This window comes from Phaethon aethereus, assembly GCF_964289735.1.
Source record: "Phaethon aethereus genome assembly, chromosome: 1".
Taxonomy (NCBI): Eukaryota; Metazoa; Chordata; class Aves; order Phaethontiformes; family Phaethontidae; genus Phaethon; species Phaethon aethereus.
This window is the reverse complement of record NC_138575.1, coordinates 218923559-218948880: the sequence shown is the minus strand read 5'-3', so window position 1 is coordinate 218948880 and position 25322 is coordinate 218923559. Positions and strand designations below refer to the sequence as shown.

General features: G+C 44.1%; 1 protein-coding gene across 1 annotated transcript in view; it reads right to left on the bottom strand.

The window, feature by feature from the left end:
• Window positions 1–5475: 5475 nt before the first annotated feature.
• The window catches only part of NARS2 (asparaginyl-tRNA synthetase 2, mitochondrial), a gene marked incomplete at both ends in the record, with an annotated part of 57899 nt that continues 38052 nt past the window's right edge, over window positions 5476–25322 (bottom strand). Inside the window, 7 exons of the mRNA XM_082014276.1 lie at window positions 5476–5620; window positions 11997–12023; window positions 14132–14229; window positions 15379–15516; window positions 17002–17068; window positions 18853–18890; window positions 19329–19427. Of these exons, the coding sequence (XP_081870402.1) occupies window positions 5476–5620; window positions 11997–12023; window positions 14132–14229; window positions 15379–15516; window positions 17002–17068; window positions 18853–18890; window positions 19329–19427 (612 nt within the window). The remainder of the gene's footprint in view (window positions 5621–11996; window positions 12024–14131; window positions 14230–15378; window positions 15517–17001; window positions 17069–18852; window positions 18891–19328; window positions 19428–25322) is intronic.

Sequence of the window (25322 nt, the reverse complement as noted above, 5' to 3'; positions counted from 1 at the left end):
AGGCACCGAGCAAGGATTCAGTTGATTTGGGTCAGTTCCATGGTTGTGCCACACATCTTCTATAACCTTGGGCGAGCAGCTTAATTGCTCCGTGCCTCAATTTCCCACAGTAAAATACTGTCAGCAATAAGAGCAACAAGGATCCTGAAGTCATTTCACCTGTAATCGAGGCTACAATTTCTGATGGAGCTAGTATATGCCTTTTAAATGGCCGCACGGTCTTGCCACTCTCCTGCCCTTTATGCGAAAGCTCTCCCTTTACAGCATCTTTGCCGAACACTTCGTGCAGCAGACAGCAAGACACAGCTGTCGGACAGATAATAATATGTTTCACACCAGCAATAAAACAACGGGAGCCATAATTTCTTTGAACTCTGGGTCAAACTTCTTGTTAGCCAAGTCTGTAAGAACTTGTATAGTAAATTACGTATGTCTCTCTACCAGCAGGATCATAAAATAAAACTTTACAATCCTTCCGAAGGTCATGGCTCTGCAACAAACAGTAAGACAAAACAATAAATTCACCCCCGAGACCACCATTTTTTGTGGTTCGGCAGCTTTCGTTAGATCTGAAGGAAATCAGGACTTTGATAATCTTTATACAAAGATTATACTAAGATAACTTTCTTATTTCTCCTTTGGACCCATCTCCCAATTCTCCTTAAGCATAAGGCAGAGGCTAAAACTACAGTAGTAATGACTATTATTGGTTTCAGCAGCAGCAAAACCACATTTATCTCTATACACACATTTAATGGAAACAATGACCAAAGTGTTTCTTGGCAAATTAGTCCCCTGCTCCCCCCAAAGAAAAACACATCTATAAGCTATTTCCAAAACAATCAATATTAGTCCAGCAAGCAACACTGTACGTTACATTTTCCATCAAAGTCTTGGCATTCACTCACAAACAAGTGATGTTTTATGAATTACAACTACTACCAAATAAACTGGAGAGGGGACTGCTGAGCTGGACATCTTGCTGCTTTTTACCCAGGTCTCGGGGCCTGAATATAGGTAATTCAGCTGAAATCCCTGCGCTGCTCTGCTGACTTCTAAACATTTGGCCCAGCAATGTATCTTTTCATCTATGCTTGTATGGAAGCTAGTACAACAGTCCAAGATCTAGACACTGCCGTAGTATCACAGTATAAATCATAAAGGAGAGAACAACAACCTCTACTATTAGCTTCAGAGCATGCCTTTGCTCTCCTGTGGATTTCAAACCGGAAAGACTGAGACCTGGTATTAGTTCTGCAGGTATTATTTTTAATTAAAAATAGAGTACTTTGGGACACTTTGATCCCGCACATAAAAATCTTAAGTAAAGAGATTATCTGATATTCTTGAAGTGAAAACAAAGGTTTTCCTCTAAACACTCTTCTGAGAGGCTGTCATTTGGTTATGCAAAGTTTATGGCATTGCTCTTTTATTCCCACCGGTGTTGCTCTCCCATCGCTCTGTCCTAATGTTGCAAAGCCCCAGACACAGTAATCAATGACACCGACTCTTTCCTCTGAAGCTCAAAGTGAGGACAAACCTGAAAAGAGGCAGTACTGGCTGCTGAGGAACTGAAACTTGAACAAATACTTACCGAAAGGACGCTAGCAGAGACCGCGCTGGTCACCTGGGCTTGAGAGCTGCCTGCTTACCGCCCTGAAAACACCCCAATGTAAGCTACTGCACTGCATGCTCAGGCTAAGAGATGACTCCTGTGTGCAAAGAATAACAGCTTTTTATTTGAAGAAGTGTCAGAGTTTTTAGCTGGCTTCAGCGATTGTCACAGTGCAGACTCTATGAGAAGATGTAGCAAGGAAAACTGCTTAAATCTAAGAAATTCTCAGTGCGTTTCCCAGTCTACATGTCCAAGAGGAACGACCTCCCCTGTCCTCCAGATTAACTTCCGTTTCATTCCGGGATAGGAGATTCGAAGGAAATACATGACATTCCACATGGAAATCCCAGGGAAAACACGTCGCATTCCTTGGCAATACCAGCCAATGTTATATATACATAGCACGAGGTGAACAATGCCAGCCTGGAGGGAAAGAGAGGCTCCCACCCTTGCTGGGTACCCATAAATCAAGCTTCTCACAAGAACACCAGTCTCGGTATTAACCCTAAGCAGTATCATCACGCACACGGTCCTCAGTCTCTACCTTCTCCTCTCTCCCACCGCTAGGAAAAACAATGCATGTTGAAGGCTGTTTACAAGACTGGACAACCCTTTCTTCTCCCTTCTGAGCCTGAACGTTCATGTGGTTAGTTCTGCTGGGAACAAACCTGCTCTCCCACTCATTCCGCCAGCTATCGGGGGGTAGCTTTTAGATCCAAGGGCAATGACCCCTTAGCTCAGCCTCATCCATTGATCTCCAACTCACCGAGTATCTTTGAATGAAATAGAAATACATGTAGAAGACTGGGGAGACTGCTCCTCCTGGACACACAGTCAGAAACACACCAAGAATCACTCATGATGCATCCTGAGAATCACAGAATCATAGAATCATTAAGGCTGGAAAATACCTCTAAGATCATCAAGTCCAACTGTCAACCCAACACCACCATGCCCACTGAACCATGTCCTGAAGCGCCACATATACATGTTTTTTGAACGCCTCCAGTGATGGTGACTCCACCACTTCCCTGGGCAGCCTGTTCCAATGTTTGACCACTCTTTCAGTAAAGAAATTTTTCCCAATATCCAATATGACCCTCCCCTGGTGCAACTTGAGGCCGTTTCCTCTCGTCCTATCGCTATTTACTTGGGAGAAGAGACCAACAGCCACCTCACTACAACCTCCTTTCAGGTAGTTGCTACATCTTCCTTAAAAATCTGCCTTTCTCCAATGGCTGCAACCAGAAAAAACAAACAAAAGAAACCCAACCCCAAAACCAAACAAAATTTAAACCCCAAAACCTTTGACATTCGTTTGTATGCCTACCTATCTATAAATCAAAGGTTCAACCTTTTCCTTCTGTCCTGGAACAACCTCTTATCAAGGCAAAGAATGAAGGGTGGATGATACCAGTCCTTGGTTCTTGCAAGCTGTCACCTCACATAAGGCCCCGACAGCCACTCTGCAAGCCTGTTTGAAACAGTCCTGCTACCCTTCCCTGTAGCTTGTGACTCATGCCACATCATCCTGTAACTTTTTAGCACCTTCTATTGTCTTCTCCTCTACACCTTGTTTTTCACCTGTCGCTGTTTAGCCCCACCCTGCCCATCATCAGATCTGGCATCTCGCAGCGTGATCAACAACCTCCCGCTGACAACAGCCCGCTTGATGCCAGAACCGACGCAGCCAGCCCAGAGCTGCTGCAGGGATGAAAGCAGAGTGGATGGGAGATGGTTTTGCCATCCACCCACTCTGTTTTCAGCAGATGAGCTTCCAGTTCAAGCAGTCTCATTTACAGCAACTGTGACAGAACCAGTGACTAAGGATCTCAATAAGGACACCTGCTCATCCAAAGTTATTTAGGAACATGGTATGGATGGGGCTGTTTGGCAGCTGTACTCTTTCCACATCTTTCTGCTGAGAGAAGTAATTCCTTAAAGGCCAGCAATAACATTTAAGACAAAGCATTAAAAGGAGAGATGGTCCAAATGCAGGAGGATACTCGGGTGTCTGATGTAGGAACGTTTCCGTGGTTTCAAAGAGAAGGCAGGTGCTTGAATTGTTTCATGAAACCAGACTTACCAACGCAAGGCTGTACCGGGAAAGGCAAACCAGCAAATGCACAGTTAACACCTGCCTAATCAAATAGATGACAGAGATATGAAAAAAAATTGATATGCTGGGGATGTCTCAGTGCATGCAACAAACACCCCAAAGTACTGACCTTGTGGTGATGTTGTTTGCATGATCATAACATGTAAAAGCCCCACCTGTGGACCAAACTGAATCATGGCAGGTGCCACATGACATAAATATGTATTTTTAGATACTGCAGGTGCAGTATTATACAGCTCTACCAGAGAGAACTGTGAATGCAATATTACCAGCCCAATGCTAGTTGATTACTCTTTTTCAATCTCTTTTATCTACTTGGAAAAGAAGTCTTCACGGCTGTTCTGCAGCCACTTCACGTTGTATGTGCCATTTTACATGGGGATCATTAGCAATGAGGTTGCCACCTTGCTTTTTTCTCTTTATATATATTGTTTATACTGCAGCCGTCTTGGGCACCAGAGTAGTAAGCACTATGCAAATGACCATTTTCTAGATTGTGATAATTTGGAAGGGAAGAGGGATGCTGGAAACCCTCAGTTCAAGTCCCAAATAAACCACTAGTTTCCAATTGCCTTAGGCAAGTCACTTGATCTTCCCATAAACCTGTCTTCAAAACAGAAATTAATATTTTTTTTACCAAGCAGGGAAGCTAAAAGCATAAACCCATTAAAGACTGCAAGGAGTTCGGATCCTACAGTTTTAAGCAATTACTTAATACGTATGCAATGCTTGGGAGTATATGTTGGTTGTTTCAAAATATAGCCAAAACTGCTTGGTCCAATGAACACATGAGGGATTTTTCTCAATAACAACAAAAAAACCAAAGCAACAACAAGAAAACACCAATAAACTGCAAGTTGGCTCTGGAGAGATGAATGAACATTCAGCTAACTGAACATTTTTTTCTGCTATGACCATGTGATCTCTTCGAGACAGAAAACAGATCTCTCCTGCAGAAGTTTTGCAACTAATTTGGGTATACAGAAAAGGAAACATGTACCAAAGTCACTGGAGGAAACACTATGACGCTGAGTGCTACAGTTTTGTAACAGAAGAAGAAACCAGAGTTACAAAAGAACCCAGTGTACATCTTTATTGATGATTCACAAAATCAAACATCATTCACCTAATTCACTCCAGCAGTTCCAATATGACATTTTTCCTTGCTAGGTTTGCCTGATTTTTCCAAGGTAAACAATATTTGCTTTTAACTCGTGGTGGGGAGAATGATGCTTTAGAGTAGCCATTTCGTAAGAGCCAGTGCATCACAGCCATGACAGTACTTCACAATTTTATAACACTCAATCTTCAAAGCCCTGTGCAGGCATTTAATTAAAACCTATTAAAGCCTCACAGCAGTCCTGGCTCCCAGTCCATTTTAGGTCACACCTCCTTATTAATATTTCACAGAAAACCCCCACTATCTCCCAACAACACTTATTCAGTATCTCCATGGCTTGTACTAGTCTCACGAGAATCTTAACCCTTTAGTTAAGTGGGACTTACTAGTACTCCTGAAGGACACTGAAGACATGAACTGCCATCAAATTAACTGCAAGTGTGCTTCCATAATCTCATCAGAACATATATTATTTTCAATGAGCCAGCATTACATTTACCAAGAGTTTCACCAATATAAAAATGATCTTGTTTTCCTACTAAAACACACTTAGTCATACCCTAATACTTTATATACATATCGTCACACCAGCAGTTTTCTCCACGTGAGTCAACTGCTGAGCTACAGGAGACAGGAGTGAGGAAATCTGGGGAAAGGAATAACATCTTTGATATTGTCAACTCCCAAGATGTACTGCAGGTAGCGTTCAAACCCCATTCCGAAGCCTCCATGAGGAACTGAGCCGAATTTTCGGAGGTCTAGATACCTGTAATTTAAACAGACAGTTATATTTGCAGCATGGTTATGCTGAGGTAATTAGAGTGAGCTTTTTGTCTAGGGTTTTGCTTTCCATCTTAATTACTTCCCTTTGACCCTAACCACTGTGGATTTCTGCCAACACAGCCAGCGTTGGTCAGGGGTGTGAAGAGGTGCAGCTCCCCAACAGGCAGAATTGTATTAGCAGAAACCCCAAGTGCAAACACTTTCAAACCAGCATAGCTATGCTTTGTCAAGAGGCTAAAAGCATGTTTAGGAGTGTTTAGGAGCAAGAACTCATCTGGGTATGAAGAAAAGCTTTAACATCATAGCTTTGATCATACTGAGATCATACTGAGAACATCTTTGTAAGTTTTATTATCTAAAATATTCCTAGCAGAGGCACAAACCCAGGTTCCTACAGAAGCACAAAATATTTCCACTGTGGGAGATGGAGTTGCCTGCTTGGGTTTGTTCAGCCCTTGCCATGCTGGTGCTGAAATCTGCCCTACAATAAATTCTTTCATCTTCTGTCTTCTCTTCAGTAGTCTAAGTAATTTCATTTCCAGTAATTTCTTCAGAAGCCTAAATAGGTCTTGCTGTCTGCTGAATATTCCTTCAGATTTTTTTTTCCTTTTAAGGTAATTATGATTGCTTTTTGTTACTTTTCCCCCAATCACTCTTACAGACTGATTCATTTATTTCCACAGTAAGTCAGCAAAAAATCTTGGACATATCTTCTCCAAAAATGAGATCTGGAACAAGACATTTCATTTTGCAGAACAGCACCTGTTGTGCACAGAAAACTCAGAAAACGTCTGGAAGCAGGTATTCCAAATATATTGGTGTCAACAAGTTTATGATAGTTCTTCTTTAGAGTTCCCCCCTTCCCAGTTAGACTGTAACGGATGCGATACACAGGAACTATATTTGCAGCTATAAATTGTCACCAACAGTTTTATTTTAATAGGAGTGAAAAACATCTCAGTGGTTATACTGATTTATGGGGCCGCTTCTGAGCTTGCTGAGGCCACAAAGTTATTCTTCTTTATATGAATGCACCAGTAAGGGACTGAGTGACTCCAGATGTATTACATGCTTCTAATCTTCATGTATGAATATTTTATCATCCCAATTTAAAAAAATCAAGTACACTTAAATATAAATATATATATATGTTTTACTGCTTAGGCAGTGGAGTGGAGGGGAAAAAGAACTGTGGAAAAAAAAATTAAGAGTGGATTGATAGTAATAAATGGCTTCCCAAACCGTTAATGAACTTCAAGGAAGAAGTGTATTTTATACTGTGTGTGTATATGTAAGTGTTTATATACGTTTATGTATACTTGTATGTAAAATAGACATATATATTTAAGTGTACTTGCTTAAATATATATGAGTGTACTTGCTTGGAGTTCGATGTGCTTCAAAATTTTGTTGGCTTGAAGACTACATTTTAACAGTGAAGCCAAGGTAATGCCACTGATCACCTCGACTTACAAAACAGAAATATTCTCCAACAAATTCTACAGCTGCACGAGATTGACCTGGCAGACTTGGTTTGACAGAATGCCTTTTATACCATGAAATATTATTTCTTCCTTGCAGTTCATTAACAGTACTTCAAATCTGGGAAGCCATTTATTACACTCAATCCAATCTTCAGGATTTTTTCCCCACTGTTTTTTCTCCTCCACTCCACAATCCAAGTAGTAAAACCAGAAGCAGAACTTCTTACCTCTTCCTACTAGCACTGACACACAATGTGCAGTTATGCCTATACCACAAGCTGAAGAGCAGGTTCAAGAGTGGGACATGCATCCTCTGATCCCTGGGACCCATGTGCTTTCTGTCTGCACCGCTGGGGGTTGGCTTGCCTCGCTAAGGCTCTGTTGTATCCACCCCACACCTTGTGACGAAGATTATGCTTAGGATATGAACACGTAGGCTGTGCAACAGCATGGTGGTCTTCATCGCTATCCACTTCACCCACAGTGCATTAAGAAGCTGAGTTTTCCCTAATACACTGGGAACTGCCCCCGGGGAGCTCCACTTAGTAGCTTTTCAAGGGTTTGCACGGAAGATGATGGGCAGATCTGATGCTGAGGGTGGTGACTTGTGAAATAGGAAAGACCTTAGAAATGTGAGGGATATGGGTGCTGCCCGTGGCAGATCAACCCGTACCAGCTCAGTAGTTCTGAGTAGAACTGGCAAACCAGACGGTGACAACTGTAGTTGCAACTAGTAATATAAATAACAGCACCAACATTTCTGATGATGCCTATAAACATACCTGTATAAAGACAGTTGAGGCTAAGCCTAGCATCTTTTCTCCCCTTTTGCTGGCATCAGAGTTTATAAAGTTATTGTAAGGAGATGAAATAATTCAGCTTCTTCCAGATGAACAATAATAATAAATTCTACCCTTGCTTATCCAGGGCTTTCATCTGTAGATCTCAAAGCACTCTGAGAAGCCATTTTGGCAAAAGGAGCGAAACAAAACCCATTAAAGTAAATGGAAAAAGTCCATTGAATTAAACATGCTGAGGATCAACCCCGTGAATCCTTTCTGATGACTGTGCTTAGAAGAAGCAAAGGAATTGAGAAATTTTCCATTCTCCCCAGATGAAAGAAAAAGTAACTGCCTGCAGATGAAGAGAAAATTCTCTTTAGGCTCGAAAATGCTCCCTGAGGTTTTCCTTCATTCAGTAGTCTCCAGACATTGCAGGTTTCTCACCTCAAAAACAGTCATGAACTAGCCTAGATATTTCTCCCAGTAGCTCATACTTAAGAGGAGAGCTGAGCCCTCCATTGGCAACTGGGGGACTGTGCAACATTACTCCTCCAAGGAAATAAGTTTCCGCGACCCCAGCTAAGCCCTGGAGTTCATGTTCTGGACCTGGAGGACTTGTAGTTCTTCAGAGATTTGAATCTTACTAAAGTATGTGCTGCAACAATGTCCCCCGGCAATGAATTCCAAAAGCTTGTTATTGTGCCAAGTTAGAAAAGCATTTCCTTTTATCCTTTTAAAAATCTATACCCTTTTATCATCATCACGAGCTCCTGTGCTACACAGCAAGGCACTATGAAGATCAGCGCTCTCAGTGACCATTCAAAAGCAGAATGTATTCTTTTCGGTCTCCTTTCAAAACAAATATGATCTTGATCTTTTATGTAACCCTCTTGTTATACTGAAGCTTCTGCAGCCAGTTTGAAAAAAGTAAGGCTGAAAGAACAAAGATATCGCAGTTCATGAAGTTGAATATTCTACTGGAAAAAAAAGAAAAAAAATGAGGGTAATGAAGAACTACCAGTGAAATGACATTTGAAAGACCGTTTTGTTGAATGTTTCAGGAAATAAATATGCAAAGTATCACCAGGTTCTGATGCTGGGAAAAATGCTGTCTTTGGTGAAACCAAAAGAGAGAGAGAGCTTCTGTTCTGCTACAACTTTTTGGGAATCCACAAAAAAAGCATTCAAGGAGGTCAGTCTAAAACACTCCCATTGACACAAGTGGGATTTGGGCATATTTTGGCTAGCTTTCGCACTGATTTTCTGCCTGCCTCTGTATGGCCCAGCACAGCGCTATGGTTTCTCCCCAGAGCAGAAGTAATAGGATCAGGCACCTGTCAAGAACAGTGAAGGGCTACCTGTTTTTGCTGGGCTCTGAAGGATGTTAAAGGATGATATGAATGCTGTCACTGGCAGTGGATTGGAAGTGGCTCACCAGCGCTGCTTTTCCTTAAGTCCAGCTCTTCCTTTCTACCTTGCGACATGAGGACCCAAAAGAACACTCCAGCATTCAAGCCTCAAAGAAAATTAGAAATCAAAAAGCCCAACACAGCTCAATCTTCTCCATCTAGAGCAGGAGCAAGGCCAAGACAAAACAATAATATCCATTCTAAGACAGCAGATAACACCTGCTCCGCCACTGTGTAATTTCACCAGCATTACACCAGAGGATCAGAAAGGCACCTGGACTGTAAATGGTTCAGTACGAGGCCATCTTACACTTAGACTGGCCCAGGTTGCCCAGAGAGGTGGTCAATGCCCCATCCCTGGAAACATCCCAGGTCAGGTTGGACAGGACTCTGAGCAACCTGCTCTAGTTGAAGACTCAACTAGAGTTCAACTAGGTTCATGAGTTGAACGTGCTCATGGCAGGGGATTGGACTAGATGGCCTTTAAAGGTCCCTTCCAACCCAAACTATTGTATGATTCTATGATCTTCTCCACTGATGTGCATGATGATAGTCAGAGTGAGGAAATGGATGCCTTACATGTAGAAAGACCGTCTGAAATGCTGCTCAAACTGATTGATGGTAGTGGGGACACATTGTCCGTTACAAAGTACCTGCTTTGTTATTGCTCATGCTAAGCTGGCACCTGGAGGCTGCAGGCAGGATCTTTGCCCCATTTACAAGGCAATATACTCAATACTCCCTGGTCACAGAGAAAGCAAGTGACTTCCCAGAGTAAACTCCGATCGCCTGACTTTCCCACTTAACTTCCACAGACCTCTTCAAGGCTAGCCAAGATCAGCATCTACAGTACTGAGCTCTTTTCTGACTACAGTTCAAAGGAAGGAGTGTCAAAATAAGATAAAATAAGTCTGCAAAATCAAGCCAAATACTTTTGCAACTCATAGTCTTTATGGAAAGAAACCTGCACAACAGGAAAGATGAGGTGAACTGAAGAAGATTCAGAGGACTTTGACCATTCCCTTTATCTACCTTTTTTGAAAAGCATTCTAAAAGGTAGGAATGGGCAGAAGCACAACAGTATTTCAGATCATCAGTTGCCTCTTTGCTCAATGATTCTCCCACAGACAAAGCACTCCTGAAGCTGTTCTAGAGGTGGCGAACCCCCATAATATCCTCATGCTCAGTGAGAGAAGGAAACAGGTAGAAACAGAGATATGGCAATATACAAAGGATTTCAAAAGGGTCCACATCTCATACAGCTGCCCATTCTAAAGTCAGCAAATATTATATTTAAAAAGGAATGACTCAACTGTTCTTCAAGGAGTTTGTGAGCCAGCTTTGGAGACTAAATTCAATCACTAAATTGGAGGAGATTAATTTCAGTCTCTCCTGCCACCTCCACTAAAAAGATGGATGCTGGCAAACCACCCACCTGTTTTCTGGCAGATTGTGGACTGGAGTCCAGAAGCATCTTATGTTACTCCTATCCTGCACCTTCCTAGGACACCAGACACTGCTGTGACAAGGGGTAAGAACAGTTTTAATCTTCTCTGGGAAGTCACACCATCTGTGGTGTAGTGGAGGGAATAGAGGAGGAAGTCGCCTCCAAAAAGAGATCACAGGAGGAAAGAGTTTCCAGAACATGATTCCTACATATCCATGAAAATGCAATCGGATGATGGGCGATGTCTTAATCTTCTCTTGAGGGAAGCATGAGGCAGGGCTGAGCTACCTTTGTAGTGTTGGAAGGTTCTGCCACTGAACACCAGACTTCCTCAGGCTATACCTCAGCATCTAACCACACACCTGATCATCCTTGGTCAGGATAAACCTTCCCTCAGATGAAGTGATATGGTGTATTCTGGCCCATAAACCCAAACAATAAAGGAAGACATTTCATTCACCCTGTTTGCAAATGGATGATGGAAACATCTGACATGCACTGGGCTGTTCCTAAGTGACTTCATATTGTGGGAAGAGGAGAGTGAAGAATCCTACACTTACTCTGCTTTTTTTCAAGGCAGCCTCCCTAATGATCATTCCAAATGCTGCAGAGTATTTGAATATACTCTTCTAAATTTAAAATTCTCTGCACTATCACCTCTCAGTAGCAGTGACAAAGCAGAGACCAAGAAACACTTGTCAAGAGGAACACTAAGATCTTTCTGTCATTTTAATAGGCTAAACCATTAATTCAAAGGCTGTTCTGTCTCCTTAGCAGGACAGTTTTAATTGCTTCAACCGCTTTGTTAGGAAAGATTTTTCAACCCAACTGCCCTGTCAATTGCAAAGGGAGTTATTCATAGAGCTGTTAAAGGTCACACATTGCTTGTGGTTCTGTAACCTGTTTCTCTCATGCAATGGCGGTCAGAATCTGTTCAACATGGAACGCAGCTTAATGATTTAATATCAAAAATCACTGATGGGTTGTAAATTAATCCACTTTATGAAATCCTGAAAGGAGTAACCTGTACTGTGAGTGGACAAATTGGGAAGATAAACTAAGTGGCATTAGATTAAACCTTGTTTAAATGAACCAGCTGTTCCATTTAGATTGGCAGTGATGGCAGGACAACTGGGCCAGAAAACATCCCCTCAAGAACAGGATCAAAAAAATGAAACAGTTGTTTAAAGAATCTCAAAAGAAGAAAAACAGCTTGCAGACCAAGATAGTGTCTTACCATTGGTACGCATCTGCGAGTCCTAATCTGTGGAACAAAAAGAAAACACCTTGTAAGTAAAGGAACACAGGAGATCCACACAAGCAGCACTTGCCTGGAAGAGAATGCTACAAGAAAAGGGAGGGTCTGATGATTAAACTCAGTCCAAAAAGGAATAGTAGGACATTAAGGGAAGACATGATCAGTGGCTGTCAGTTCTGGTAACTGGCAGACAATCTTGAACAGATTCCCCACACGCTTCTTAAAATGTAAAGGTCATTTGTCAACATACAGGGTTGATCCCAGATTGTGCATGCTCTTAACTTCAAGCATATCAGTAAACTACTTGTGAATGTTTGGAGAGTACAGGCCTGAATATTAAATTTACAATTACATATAGCCAACCTCATTTATGAGTGAGTCAAAATCTATTCACGTATGGCTATGTGGCTCCCCTTCCATAATGAAATAAAACCACTGAACTCCCATGGCTTTATTAATGTGTGTCAACTTCTGCAAAACTCCTAAATAAAATACATCTTTTTCTAATTGCCACCAGTGCACTCTCCCCTGTTTTCCTGCCCTAGCAGAGTCAGAGAGAAATTGTTGTGGTTTTTTTCTCCACTTCTCTGAACACAAACAGAGAACTATAGGCAAAGAAAGACCACTTCTCTCATCTTCAGCGCATTGCAGCCATCCCTGAGTAGGACTTGGGGAGCTACTGTATGAAGTGTGTGTAAGGAGACAAGATCCCCGTTTTTTAACTCTCTTAGTTCTGCTAGGTCTGCAGGAAGTATAATTTAAAAGCCTTAACAAAGTATTTGGGCTCAGCAGATCTGATCCCGAGTACTCAAAATTAAGAAAAACAAGTGAAAAGAGGTGTTATTTTTCTAGGTCATCTTCAATGCAGAGCTGTACTTTAAGGTCACTGAAGACACACCCCATTTGTAGCTTGAAATACTTCCTATGACTTTCCTGATGAACAAGAAAGTCTGTCTTCAACCTCCATAAGGACCACTCCTGCAGACCCACACTTTGAGGGCTCTGGACTCTAGATCTCAGTAGCAAAAATTTCAAGTGAAAAAGTGCAGCAGGCAACATTGTACTTTGCTTCAGCTGAAGGATGTCTGCTTTGGGAGAGTTCGCAGGGAGAGTAACAGGAAGCACAGGGAATAATATCATCCTACACCACAAATTGAGAACCAATGCTCTGGTGATTTTAATTGCCTGGCACCTTTTGGATTCATTATGCTGAAATGGATTTTGCTCTTCACCACTGACTAGATATATCTCTGTGAGCATGCAGCTGATTTAAGCAACAAATTCATTCCCAAAGTGCAAATGATGTTACTCTGGGATTAATCCTGCTCCTAAATTGCTATGCACAAGTGTACAACCGGCCCAAATGGACTCATCTGAGTTATGAAAGGTTCTTTTGAACAGACAGGATCCAGGGAGTAATTGTCTATGGCGAATTACCCCATCTATGATGTCAATTATTGTTAACTAAACAGCAGCTTTGATACTCTGACACTGAATTTAGCCTAAAATTACTCAAAGTCACACAACCCAGAACAAAGCAGCAGGGAAAGAGTAATATGACTCAGTACAGGTCCCAAGCACTTCCAATGAAGCTTCCCACCAAACTGTTAGCAAAGAACTGTATTCTCTTAAAAGATGCCACTGAGGCCAACTGCATCACAGCTAGGAATGCTTCCAACCAAAACTGCAGTTTCTCAGTTACAGAATGTGATGACAAATACATCTAAGCTCTGTCTACGTGATAACTTCCACCTTCGCAATCCACTCTCAGCCACAAAAGCTGTGAAGAAAAGGCTCAAGGATGAAGTGCCTCACACCAGACCCAGACAGTCCCAGCAGAGCTGAGGCATTCTGCTGCCCTGGCCTCCTAGTGTAAAACAAACTCTCCAGCAATGAGCTAAAACAGAGAGGCACTTTGCATACCTACAGCAGAAGCACAAGACTTTCTTCATCAGTTCACCTACTGGGATAAATAGACATCTCAAAGACAACAAATAAGGATTTTTAAAAAAGCATTAGCTGCCCTTCCAGTTCTCTGTTTTGCCAACCACTGAGAGCTGCTGAAACACTCTCTTGGTCAGGCTAGTCTCCTGGTACCTGTGGGTTTTCCATACCTCTGCAAGCGTGATTCGAGGAAGGGCAGTCGCTCCTCTCTCAAGCTGCCTCCACACAACTCCCCTATTCCTGGTACAAGGAGATCAACAGCTGCAACCTTAAAAGAAAGAAACCTAACATTAAGTCATGCCGTGTAGCCATACAGTCTACAGCAGAAGTACAGTTGACACTGGATAGCTGTTTGTAAAAACCTTCTGTAATTCTTTTATTGAGTCCAGGACACTTAAGTAACTATTTGTAAATGCTTGCAAAGTCCCTTGTTGATGGGAGGGAACTTTACAATGATAAACATCAGTAAGTCTACAGAAAACCTAAACAAGTACAGTGATGGTCCAGACTGAGGACATCTACAGCAGGCGGTGTGAACTGAATCCCACCAGGTTATTTTGGTGACCACCTATGCATGTAAGCAAGCCTGTGCAGGGTATAAAAAACCCAACAGCAGCTCACAAGGAGGCAAAGACACATGGGCAAGTTTCCCAAAGCCCTGTTTTCCTTAGAGTTTAAGCTGCACTGATGCTTGTAACTTGTGTTTACGCTGTCTGCCCCCATTCCTTGAGCCAGCTCTAGTGGTAATGATATGAATGGACCAATGGCACTGATGTGCTGATCCAAGTGTTAGGATCCCAGTGTTATCACCTAAACTGTTAGGTTTGGGCTGGTTTTCTTCTCTGTTTTGTAGAGTTACTTCTCTTATCCCAAAGCTGAACTGTTGCTAGAATTAAAGCCAGTGAAGTGACAGTGGCACACAGTGGGGTAGTTTCTCTTTTTAGTAGAAGTAATGTTTCAGGTTGTCTCAGTTCAATTGGGATATCATATCTCCAGAGCATGAGACTTGTGGAGGAAGAGTTTACATCCTGTGTCCATCTGCTATTTGAGGATTACATGGATGGTAGATTTGGACGACAAGAGAATCGTGAACTGCTTGGAGCTATGCAATTCTAGGCATTTCACCTAGTAGTACTGAAGTTTATCAGGAAAAGGAATAACCTATGGCAAACCTATCTTAAGGGCCTTAAGCAAAAACTTAATGCTATCCAAATCCTGAATCTTCCTCCTCCTGTTGTTTCTGCTTTGGTGATTTCTTCTACAACAGGAAAAAGACTGGACAGGATCACCAGATGGTCATGTCTTATTTTGGGCTTCTTGAGTGGGAGGCCCAGCAGAAGACCATCCTCATCTATCTATCAGTAGACTAAGACACGCTTAGCCAAAAAGGAGGTGGAAGTGTGACCCATGGACTCACTGTGTTTTGAGGTCCATCTTCATTGTCCCGCATGTAGAAAGGTTTGAGGTCGTATGGGTAGTTAATGACAAACACAGGAACCTCACCACAGTGCTTCAACAGGTACTTTTCATGTTCCGTTTGGAGGTCACAGCCCCACTGTAAAGACAGCAAAAGGGACCTGGGATCCTGCTTTGGTGCCTCCTGACTGTGGCAAGAGACACAGAAAAACCTCTGCAGAGGAGAGATGTGCAGCTTTGAATAACACGAAACCAAGCACAGCAACTCCTCACGCAGCCCACTGGGAAAATTTGCTAAGCAGACAGAGTTTCATGAGTTTTAAGGCAGAGCAAAGCAATGAAAATAACATGGTTTATCTTCCACAGAACAGGGCCAGATCATCCCTGCATCAAGCCCAAGCATCTGGTATCAAATCATCAAAAAACCCAACCAACCAACCAACCAACACCAAAAGCACCCTCCACATAGCTTAAGGGAAATAGGCACCTATCCAAAATCAGCTTACTCAACCCAGCAAACCAGCCTTATTTCAGTATTACCTCCAATATATGGAAAACAGCTTTGCTAGGCTGACTGCTCTCTTCCCTGCTGTGTCCTGTTACACGCTACATTAATTCTCACTTAAGAAAACCCAGCATCCTATCAACTAACTCTTTGTTATCAGAAACCTTAGACATTTGCAATGCCCTTCACTTCTCCTTTCTTCCAGTGATGTTATAAATTCTGTGGCTTTTGACTACAGACCTTCAGCCCACTTTAGGATGTGCAAAGAATATTGGGGGAGTGGAAGGGGAAGAGAAGAGGGCAACAGATATTCTGCACTCTCTTCATCTGAAAATATTCTGAGTTTGCTCTCAGATCAAGGTAGTACAGATATAGGATTTGAGGTCCTGCACCCACTTGTACACAGAGACGAGACAGTTACCCAACCGGCCACGAAGGAGGCTTTGACCAGACGGTTATTTTCCTCAGTCCATCAGAATGAGATTAGGATTAATCAGTATACACGAGATGAGCACCACCACAAGTGCTCTCCCTCTGGTGTGTGTGTTTGAAATTAGGCAAAATATGATTTTTAGAAAACCATAACCTAACAGTGTTAGAAAGACTAGCATGTGATTCTTATTCCCAGTTAACATCTATGCTTTGGAAAGACAAGGGATTCCCTTTACCTACATCTACATTACATGGTATTTTGACATGGTTTTGGCTTTTTGTCAAACTTCTGGTGCTATTCTAATATAATTCCTTTATTTGAGGACTATCGCAGCAACCCTCTTAGATGGCTGCTACTGAATCCACAACACACTTGGCACTACTCGGATACAGGAAAGAGAAGTGCTTTTGACAAAGCCTGGGTCCTTCAACAGCAAGCTCATCACTTCCTTGCAAATGTTACATGTTCTTCTGCTACTGATCTTACTCCTTCTACTACTCCCATTTCAGTCCCAAAGGGCAAAAATAATACCTGGGTCACAACTGAGCAAACACCCCAGGAGGCAGATAACCTGTGTGAAGTAACAACTCTTGTGGTACCAGAGAGAGAGAGAAATGAGATTTCAGAGTTCAGGCTGGCTGTGTGCACGAACAGGCAGAGGGACAAGCCACCGGGCAACTGCCTACCTCTGGCTTGAAAGTGAAAGTTTGAGAAGCTTGCTTCAAAATTTCCACTGCTTCATTGTAGGAAATTCTGCAACAGGGAAAAAAAAAAAAGTCTTTAAGATAACTACGAAAGGAATAACAAGAAAGTTTTCTGGCTAAGTGCCGCACTGGAAAATCAGTGAGGCATTTCCCCACCACCATGCCAACTTGTGCTGTGATGTCAGACTTCCCAGCAATGCTGCTCTGGACAGAAACCAAAAACCATTTTATATGGCAAGAACCCTGTTTTCCTGTGCTTCAGCTACATGCGGGGCAGGAAGTGCTAAGCTCTCAAGACACTTTTGTATTATTGCAATGATGCATTTCAGTCAGAAGTGTGTTCTGCAGAGAATTGCTTCCTAGAAATTTGTAGGGTTTTTTTTTAAAAGAAAACAATGTGCCCTCATCGGCATAGCTCCAACAACATAGCTCTGCTGTTGAGGATGGTGTTAGGTAAAAATAACAGCCCAGAGCACAAAGGGCTTGTAGCTCAAACATCTTTGTTTTACTTTGAAAAGAATGTGAGATTTATTTGCAGCAATGTTTCTCAACTCCTCTGACAGATCTGAGAGCAGGTTCTCCACCAACTTCCACCAGTACAAAAGAAAAGCATCATGGCAGAGCAAACAGAAAAAGTGCAGTGAGAGATGCTGCAGGTCTTGACAAGTGGAAATCAAGACTCAGTGGAAGATACTTTTGCGGACAAGTTTTTTGCAAACCAAGCAAATGTTGCAGACAGAGAGAAGAAAGAATAACCTGATCACAATATTTTCATCTCTCTGACTAAATCAAATTATAAACCAAATTCCCTAAAGAGCACAAGCTCTTTACACCCAGCTACAGGGTTTCACTTATACAGGGAAGGCTTTTGGAGGAAATACCTCAGGAAGGAATATATTGCTCCATGTGTTTGGGTTATGCAAGGCCATGATCCAAATGAGGTCTATCACTGGCACAGGTTCAATGCATGTAGGTGATATGTGTAACCCAGGAATGCCCCTGATCTGCCAGCAGTCGATGAAGAGAGAGACAGAGAGGGAGAGGAGGATGGGCTGCATCACTTTCTTTTTCCTTGGACCATGGGAGAAGCTGAGTGAAACTCTGCCCTCTCAGGAATACCAGTTAGGTCCAAAGAGAGAAGGACTGGTATGGGGAGAGAGTGACTTCACTGAGGTCTCCCATGGTGTCTGTTCAGGCACAAGGAGGATTTATCATGAACGATCCTGTTGCCCAAGTGTGGCTGTAGCTGCTTAACAGGAAAACCAGCACTGGGCTGAGCAGCCCTACAGTGTTCTTTGGGATGGACAGTGCCACTATTTGAAGAGATAGGAAAGAGTAGGGAAGAGGAGACATTCAGGGGCCAAGGAGGGAAACCAAAACCCTTCAGTTCTTTAGCATGCAGAGAACTGGGAAAAGGAGTTGCACAAGCAACCAAAATAGAAAACCAATTGGGATTTTTAAATATCAAAAAATAGTTTCACAAAAAGGGAGCTGTTGGAGTGAAAGTGTGAAGGAAGGCAGAGCACCAAAGCCAAAACCAAGCAAGACAGTGAGCAAACCACTGTGCAGGTATGTGCTGGAAGAAGGATATCCTGATAGAAAGAGAATATTGTCCAGGGAAGCAAAGCCAAAGGCCAGCAGATTCAGATGCCAGTGTCATGCAGAGATGAGAGGACAGTTGGCGAACAGTGCAAAGGGAACAGCAATTCACGCTTTTGCAGAGACATGATGCTAACGCCAAAGACATTGAGTTGGGAAAGAAAAAGAACCTACACAAAATAGGAACCTTTTCCCCAAAAGCCCTCTTCCAGATAATTTTCAGAGAGAACTTACGTCACAAATTTGTTCTTCAGCGTTTGTTCCAACCTGTCCTTGGTCAAAATAAGAGAAAATAAAAATGTAAAGCTACTTTTAAGAGTTGAGGGGCTCAGAAGAAACTCAGAAAAGCTACCTCCCTCTAAGTTTTGATTTGTAGGTCTGCACTGTGATCCAGATAGGGGCCAAAATCCATTCCCAGCCATTCAGTGCTAAAAGGGTACCTGATTTTTGGAGCTCATGATTCAGAGGCTGCTAGATGATGTGACAGCTACAGTTCTACCACACTTGCTACCAGCTACAGAAAGCTGTGCATCCTCTCTGTGTTGGACTGAACACTCACTTAAGCTCAGACTGACTTTTAGCTCTTCACATTTTGTTAATGTAGGACAACACAGTAAAAAAAAGTAAAAATAAAAATTTAAGCCTCCCTATAACGAAAAGCCCCCAAAATGTGTAACAGGATTGCAGCTCTTTCATGTCACAATTATTACCTTCTGGGCAGGAGATACGTATTTATGAAAAAGCTCAACATCACGAGGACATTTGGAGAACACAGTGCTTGTTGCTGTCTTGAAAAGATCTTCCATAACCTAATAGAGAAAACAGGAGTGCATGAAAAATTATCACTGCTTAGATGTCCCAGACTATAAATTAAACACGGTACACATCAGCCAAAGGGTACAGAAGGAGCTTCTGTCGTTCTGCATGGTCAGACTGCATAAAAGGGTACCAGCTTGCTAATGTTCCTAATTAGCAGGCTTGCTCAGTAGCTGAAGAGGACTGGAACTTTTGTTTCTGCTATGGGTTTAGTGCTTCAGCACCTGCTGATGGATTCAATATCTTCAGTCAGGTATCTCCAGTGAAAATAAGCACAGCTAAAATATTAAAGCAGCAGTCCTGATCAGCCACCACACACAGTACCATCATTTGTGGTGACTGGTCCCAGATTAATTATGAGTGAGGTGCCTTTCCTGTAATGAGCAATTCTGGTTTTCTGCTTTGTTGTTACAAGAGGCAGAACTAAAGGAGAGGAGAATAAACATGTACTGTGCAGAGCCAGTCCATCAAACAGATCCCAGCTAGAGAGACTCTGTGCAGAAACAGCAAAGCAAACCGAACATGTACAGAGACGAGCAGAGAGCTAAAGCGGAGGACACATCAATGCAGGGACGTTTGAGAAACTAAAAAAAGATGTTTAATTTCCCTAAACTAATGTGGATTAGCTAAATGACATTATCATCCAATTTGGATATACTTATCCAGTAAAATGGGCTTCACCCATTAAGAAATTAAAATGTAATTTTGATTATAAACAAAAAAAGCCCCCACATGGGATGCCACTGCATTTTGATCAACCCGTTTTAAGAGTAATTTTCTCTTTTGGTTAAGCAAAGCAGATCATCCAAGACACTTGCTGTCATGCAGATTAAGAGTTTCCACGACTGCTCGTAGTCCCTTGCCTGCACAAAGCAGGCAGTTGATACCCATGTAGTACTGGCGATCCCAATTCTTCTTCAAAATCGCCCTCTTATTCTCATCTCCTTTGTAAGCCACAGGGCAATGCAGATGGGCCACATGTCATCTCAGCCTGGGATGGGACCAGGTTTTTCCCAATAAAAAAAGTCCTGGCAAATTCATCGTTTTTTTTTTCCTGTGAGCCTAACAACTGCTTCATTAACTGCAGAGTTGAGAGAAGCAAAGTATCCACCAACGATATCTAGGCGAGTAGCAGTCCCTAGACACCACAAAGCCCAGAGGAGACTAACTGCCAAAAGATGAACCTGATTTCCAGTCAGCAAATCTGAGGAAGGGGCAGGTCTCTGCCCTGCAAGGAACCAGACCTTACAGGAAAGAGGAACAAAATGCACAGAAAAGAAGAAGCTGGGCTACTGACATAGCCAAGAGAAGTCTTCAGGCATGGTTGTTCAAACTCTCATGTTTAGAACTACATCCTTCATCACCTCTCCCAAGCTGCTGAAACACTGCTCTGAGCTGATGAACAACCTCTGCATTTCGCCAGCCTAGAGAAGCTGGTAAACCAGTTGATTCTGACTCCTCTGGAGCCAAACTCAGCCTTCAGACTCCTGCATCAATCTGGGCTCTCTGTTTAAAAAGGGAAGATCCAAATAAAGGAACAGCATTACCATATGCAGATGAACGGTTTTACCCCTACTGGTACTCAAACACAGAGGAAATGAAAAGCAAGCATTCCTGCTGCTGAGCAGCAAATAAGCAGTCAGCTTTGAACTTTCTTCAAAGTAGCTAGAAAAAGGCTTATGCAAATGAAATTAAGAAAACTTCTTGGCAATTCATCTGGTTTCACCAGGCAGAGACGAAGGGATTTTACATTAAGCTTCCTCTTTCTAGAAAATGAAAGTATCATCTGTTTTCAGAAAAGCATGTTGTTTAATTAGCACTTTTTTTCCTCACTGTGCGATAAAGTAACAATTAGGTTCCCACAGTATTAAACATAAGTAGCTTCCTCTTGTGGAAAAAAGATGTGGGTGGTATGGGAAAAACAATCTGAGAAATATTTCCAGGTTTGAGACTGAGGTTTTATCCTGGCAAAAAAAAGACAGACACGTGGTTCATGCATTGGCCTCCTCACTGCTCTTATTTATGCCAAATGTGTACTAGGCACGAACAGTGGAGGGAAAAAAGAAAAGGGGAGAGAAAAAAAAAAGCACTCTCCAAGTCAGAAGTTATGCTTTTAAGCAGATAATATAATGAAGGACTGGAAAATGGGCTACATGAAGGTATAGGCCAAGTGATTGGTTTGAATGTATCCTGTAAGAAACGTGCTTGATAGAATCATATCACAGAATCACAGAATCATTAAGGTTGGAAAAGACTTTCAAGATTGTCAAGTCCAACCACCAACCCAACACCACCATGCCCAATAAACTATGTCCTGAAGGGCCACGTCTACATGTTTTTTGAACACTTCCAGAGATGGCGACTCCACCACCTCCCTGGGCAGCCTGTTCCAATGCTTGACCACTCTCTCTGTAAAGAAATTTTTCCTAATATCCAATCTAAACCTCCCCTGGCGCAACTTGAGGCCATTTCCTCTCGTCCTATCGCTGGTTACTTGGGAGAAGAGACCAACACCCACCTCATCACAACCCCTTTCAGGCAGTTGTAGAGCGATGAGGTCTCCCCTCAGCCTCCTCTTCTCCAGACTAAACACCCTCAGTTCCCTCAGCCGCTCCTCATCAGACTTGTTCTCCAGCCCCCATCACCAGCTCCGTTGCCCTTCTCTGGACACGCTCCAGCACCTCAACATCCTTCTTGTAGTGAGGGGCCCAACACTGAACACAGGATTCGAGGTGCGGCCTCACCAGTGCTGAGTACAGGGGCACCATCACTTCCCCACTCCTGCTGGCCACACCATTACTGATACAGGCCAGGATGGTCTTGGCCTTCTTGGCCACCTGGGCACACTGCTGGCTCATGTTCAGCCGGCTGTCAACCAGCACCCCCAGGTCCCTTTCCACCAGGCAGCTCTCCAGCCACTCCTCCCCAAGCCTGGAGCGTTGCATGGGGTTGTTGTGGCCCAAGTGCAGGACCCGGCACTTGGCCTTATTAAACCTCATACAGTTGGCCTCTGCCCATCGATCCAGCCTGTCCAGATCCCTCTGCAGAGCCCTCCTACCCTCCAGCAGATCAACACTCCCACCCAACTTGGTGTCATCTGCAAACTTACTGAGGGAGCACTCGATCCCCTCATCCAGATCATCTATAAAAATATTGAACAAGACCGGCCCCAGAACCGAGCCCTGGGGAACACCGCTTGTGACCGGCCACCAGCCGGATTTAACGCCTTTCATCACAACTCTCTGGGCTCCTCAGCCAGTTCCTCACCCAGCGAAGAGTAAACCTGTCTAAGCCACGAGCCGCCAGTTTCTCCAGGAGAATGCTGTGGGAGACGCTGTCAAAGGCTTTACTAAAGTCCAGGTAGACAACATTCACAGCCTTTCCCTCATCCACTAGGTGGGTCACCTGGTCATAGAAGGTTGGTCAAGCAGGACCTGCCTTTCATGAACCCATGCTGGCTGGGCCTGATTCCTTGGTTGTCCTGCACATGCCCTGTGAGCACCCTCAAGATGAACCGCTCCATGATCTTCCCTGGTACCAAGGTCAGGCTGAAAGACCTGTAGTTCTCGGGATCCTCCTTCCAGCCTCTCTTGTAGACGGGTGTCACACTGGCAAGACTCTAGTTATCTGGGACCTCCCCTGTTATGCAGGACTGTTGATAAATGACGGAGAATGGCTTGGCAAGCTCCTCTGTCAGCTCTCTCAGTACTCTTGGGTGGATCCCATCAGGCCCCATAGACTTGTGGGTATCCAGGTGGCTTAGCAGGTCCTTAACTGTTTCCTGCTGGATTATGAGGAGTTTATTGTGCTCTCCATCCCTGTCTTCCAGCTCAGGGGGCTGATTACCCTGCGGATACCTGGTCTGGCTAAATAGAGTAGTTTAGGTTGCAAGGGACCTTTAAAGGCCATCTAGTCCAACCCCCTGCCATGAGCAGGGACATCTTCAACTGGAGCAGGTTGCTCAGAGCCCCATCCAGCCTGACTTGGGATATTTCCAGGGATGGGACATCTACCGCCTCTCTGGGCAGCCTGGGCAAAGGTTTCATCACCCTCATTGTCAAAAATTTCTTCGTTAGATATAGTCTAAATCTATCCTCTTTCAGTTTAAAACCATTACCCCTTGTCCTATCACAACAGGCCCTCCTAAAAAGTCTGTCCCCATCTTTCTTCTCAGCCCCGTTTAAGTCCAGGCAGGCTGCAAAAAGGTCTCCCCAGAGCCTTCTCTTCTCCAGGCTGAGCAACCCCAACTCTCTCAGTGTGTCCTCATAAGAGAGGTGTTCTATGCCTCCGAACGTTTTTCTGGCCCTCCTCCAGATAGGAGACTTATACAGGGAAAAAGTCATGGGAATCACAGCAAGTAGCTCATCTCAGAGGTGTGACTCTTAGCATCCAAAAGCCCATTAATTTGCTTGCTTCCTAATGGAAATGTAGAAATTGTGCTGGTAGGAGGACAAGCAAGGAGGAGAGAGGCAAAAGTTTTCCCTTCTTCTTCATCCCTGCTGTATTGGGTTGGCATGGCAAGGTTTTGGTAGCAGTGGGGCCTGCAGGGGTGGCTTCTGCAATAAGTTGCTAGAAGCTTCCCCTGTGTCCGATACAGCCAGTGCCATCCAGCTACAAGATGGACTCACTCCTGGCCAAGGCCAAGCCCATCAGCAACCGTGGTAGCACCTCTGAGGGAACAGAGTTAAGAAAGGGGAAAAAACCCCAGCACACAGCCTTTACAGGTGGAGAGAGGAGTGAGAATATGTGTAAACAACTCTGCAGATACCAAGGTCAGTGGAGAAAGAGAGGCAGAGGGGGCTCCAGGTGCCAGAGCAGAGATTCCCCTGTGGCCCCTGGGGAAGCCGGCTGTGCCCCTGCAGCCATGGAGCTCCACGGGGGAGCAAATCTCCACCTGCACCTGCAGAGGGCCCCACGCTGGAGCAGGGGGACGCCCGAAGGAGGCTGTGACCACGCTGGAGCAGGCTCCTGGCAGGATCTGTGGTCCCATGGGGAGAGGAGCCCTGGCTGGAGCAGGTTTGCTGGCAGGACTTGTGACCCTGCGGGGGCCCAGGCTGGAGCAGCCTGTTCCTGAAGGACGGCACCTGTGGGGGGACCCAGGCTGCAGCAGCCTGTTCCTGAAGGACGGCACACGTGGGCGACCCAAGCTGGAGCAGCCTGTTCCTGAAGGACGGCACCCATGGTGGGGGGCCCAGGCTGGAGCAGCCTGTTCCTGAAGGACAGCACCCGTGGGGGGGGGCCCAGGCCGGAACAGCCTGTTCCTGAAGGACAGCACCCGTGGTGGGGGGGCCCAGGCTGGAGCAGCCTGTTCCTGAAGGACAGCACCCGTGGTGGGGGGGCCCAGGCTGGAGCAGCCTGTTCCTGAAGGACAGCACCCATGGGCGGGGGGACCCAGGCTGGAACAGCTCATGAAGAACTGCAGTGAGCAGGAAGGGCTTACACTGGAAAAGAGCAGGAAGGGCTTACACTGGAAAAGTTCATGGAGGACTGCCTCCTGGGGGAGCAACCCCATGCTGGAGCAGGGGAGGAGTGTGAGTCCTTCACTTGAGTAGGAAGGAACGGCAGAAAACTGATGAACTGACCACAAGCCCCATTCCTCGTCCCCATTGCGCCACTTGAGGGGAGGAGGGAGAGGAATCGGGGAGCAAAGTTGAGCCTGGGAAGAAGGGAGAGGTTTCAAGATTTGGTCTTATTTCTCATTATCCTACTCTGATTTTGACTGTCAATAACTTAAACTAATTTCCCCAGGTTGAATCTGTTTTGCCCGTGACAGCAATTGCTGACTGATCTCTCCCCATCCTTACCTCAACCCACAAGCTTCTAATTGTATTTTCTCTCTCCTGCCCAGCTGAGGAGGGGGAGTGATAGAGCAGCTTTGGTGGGCACCT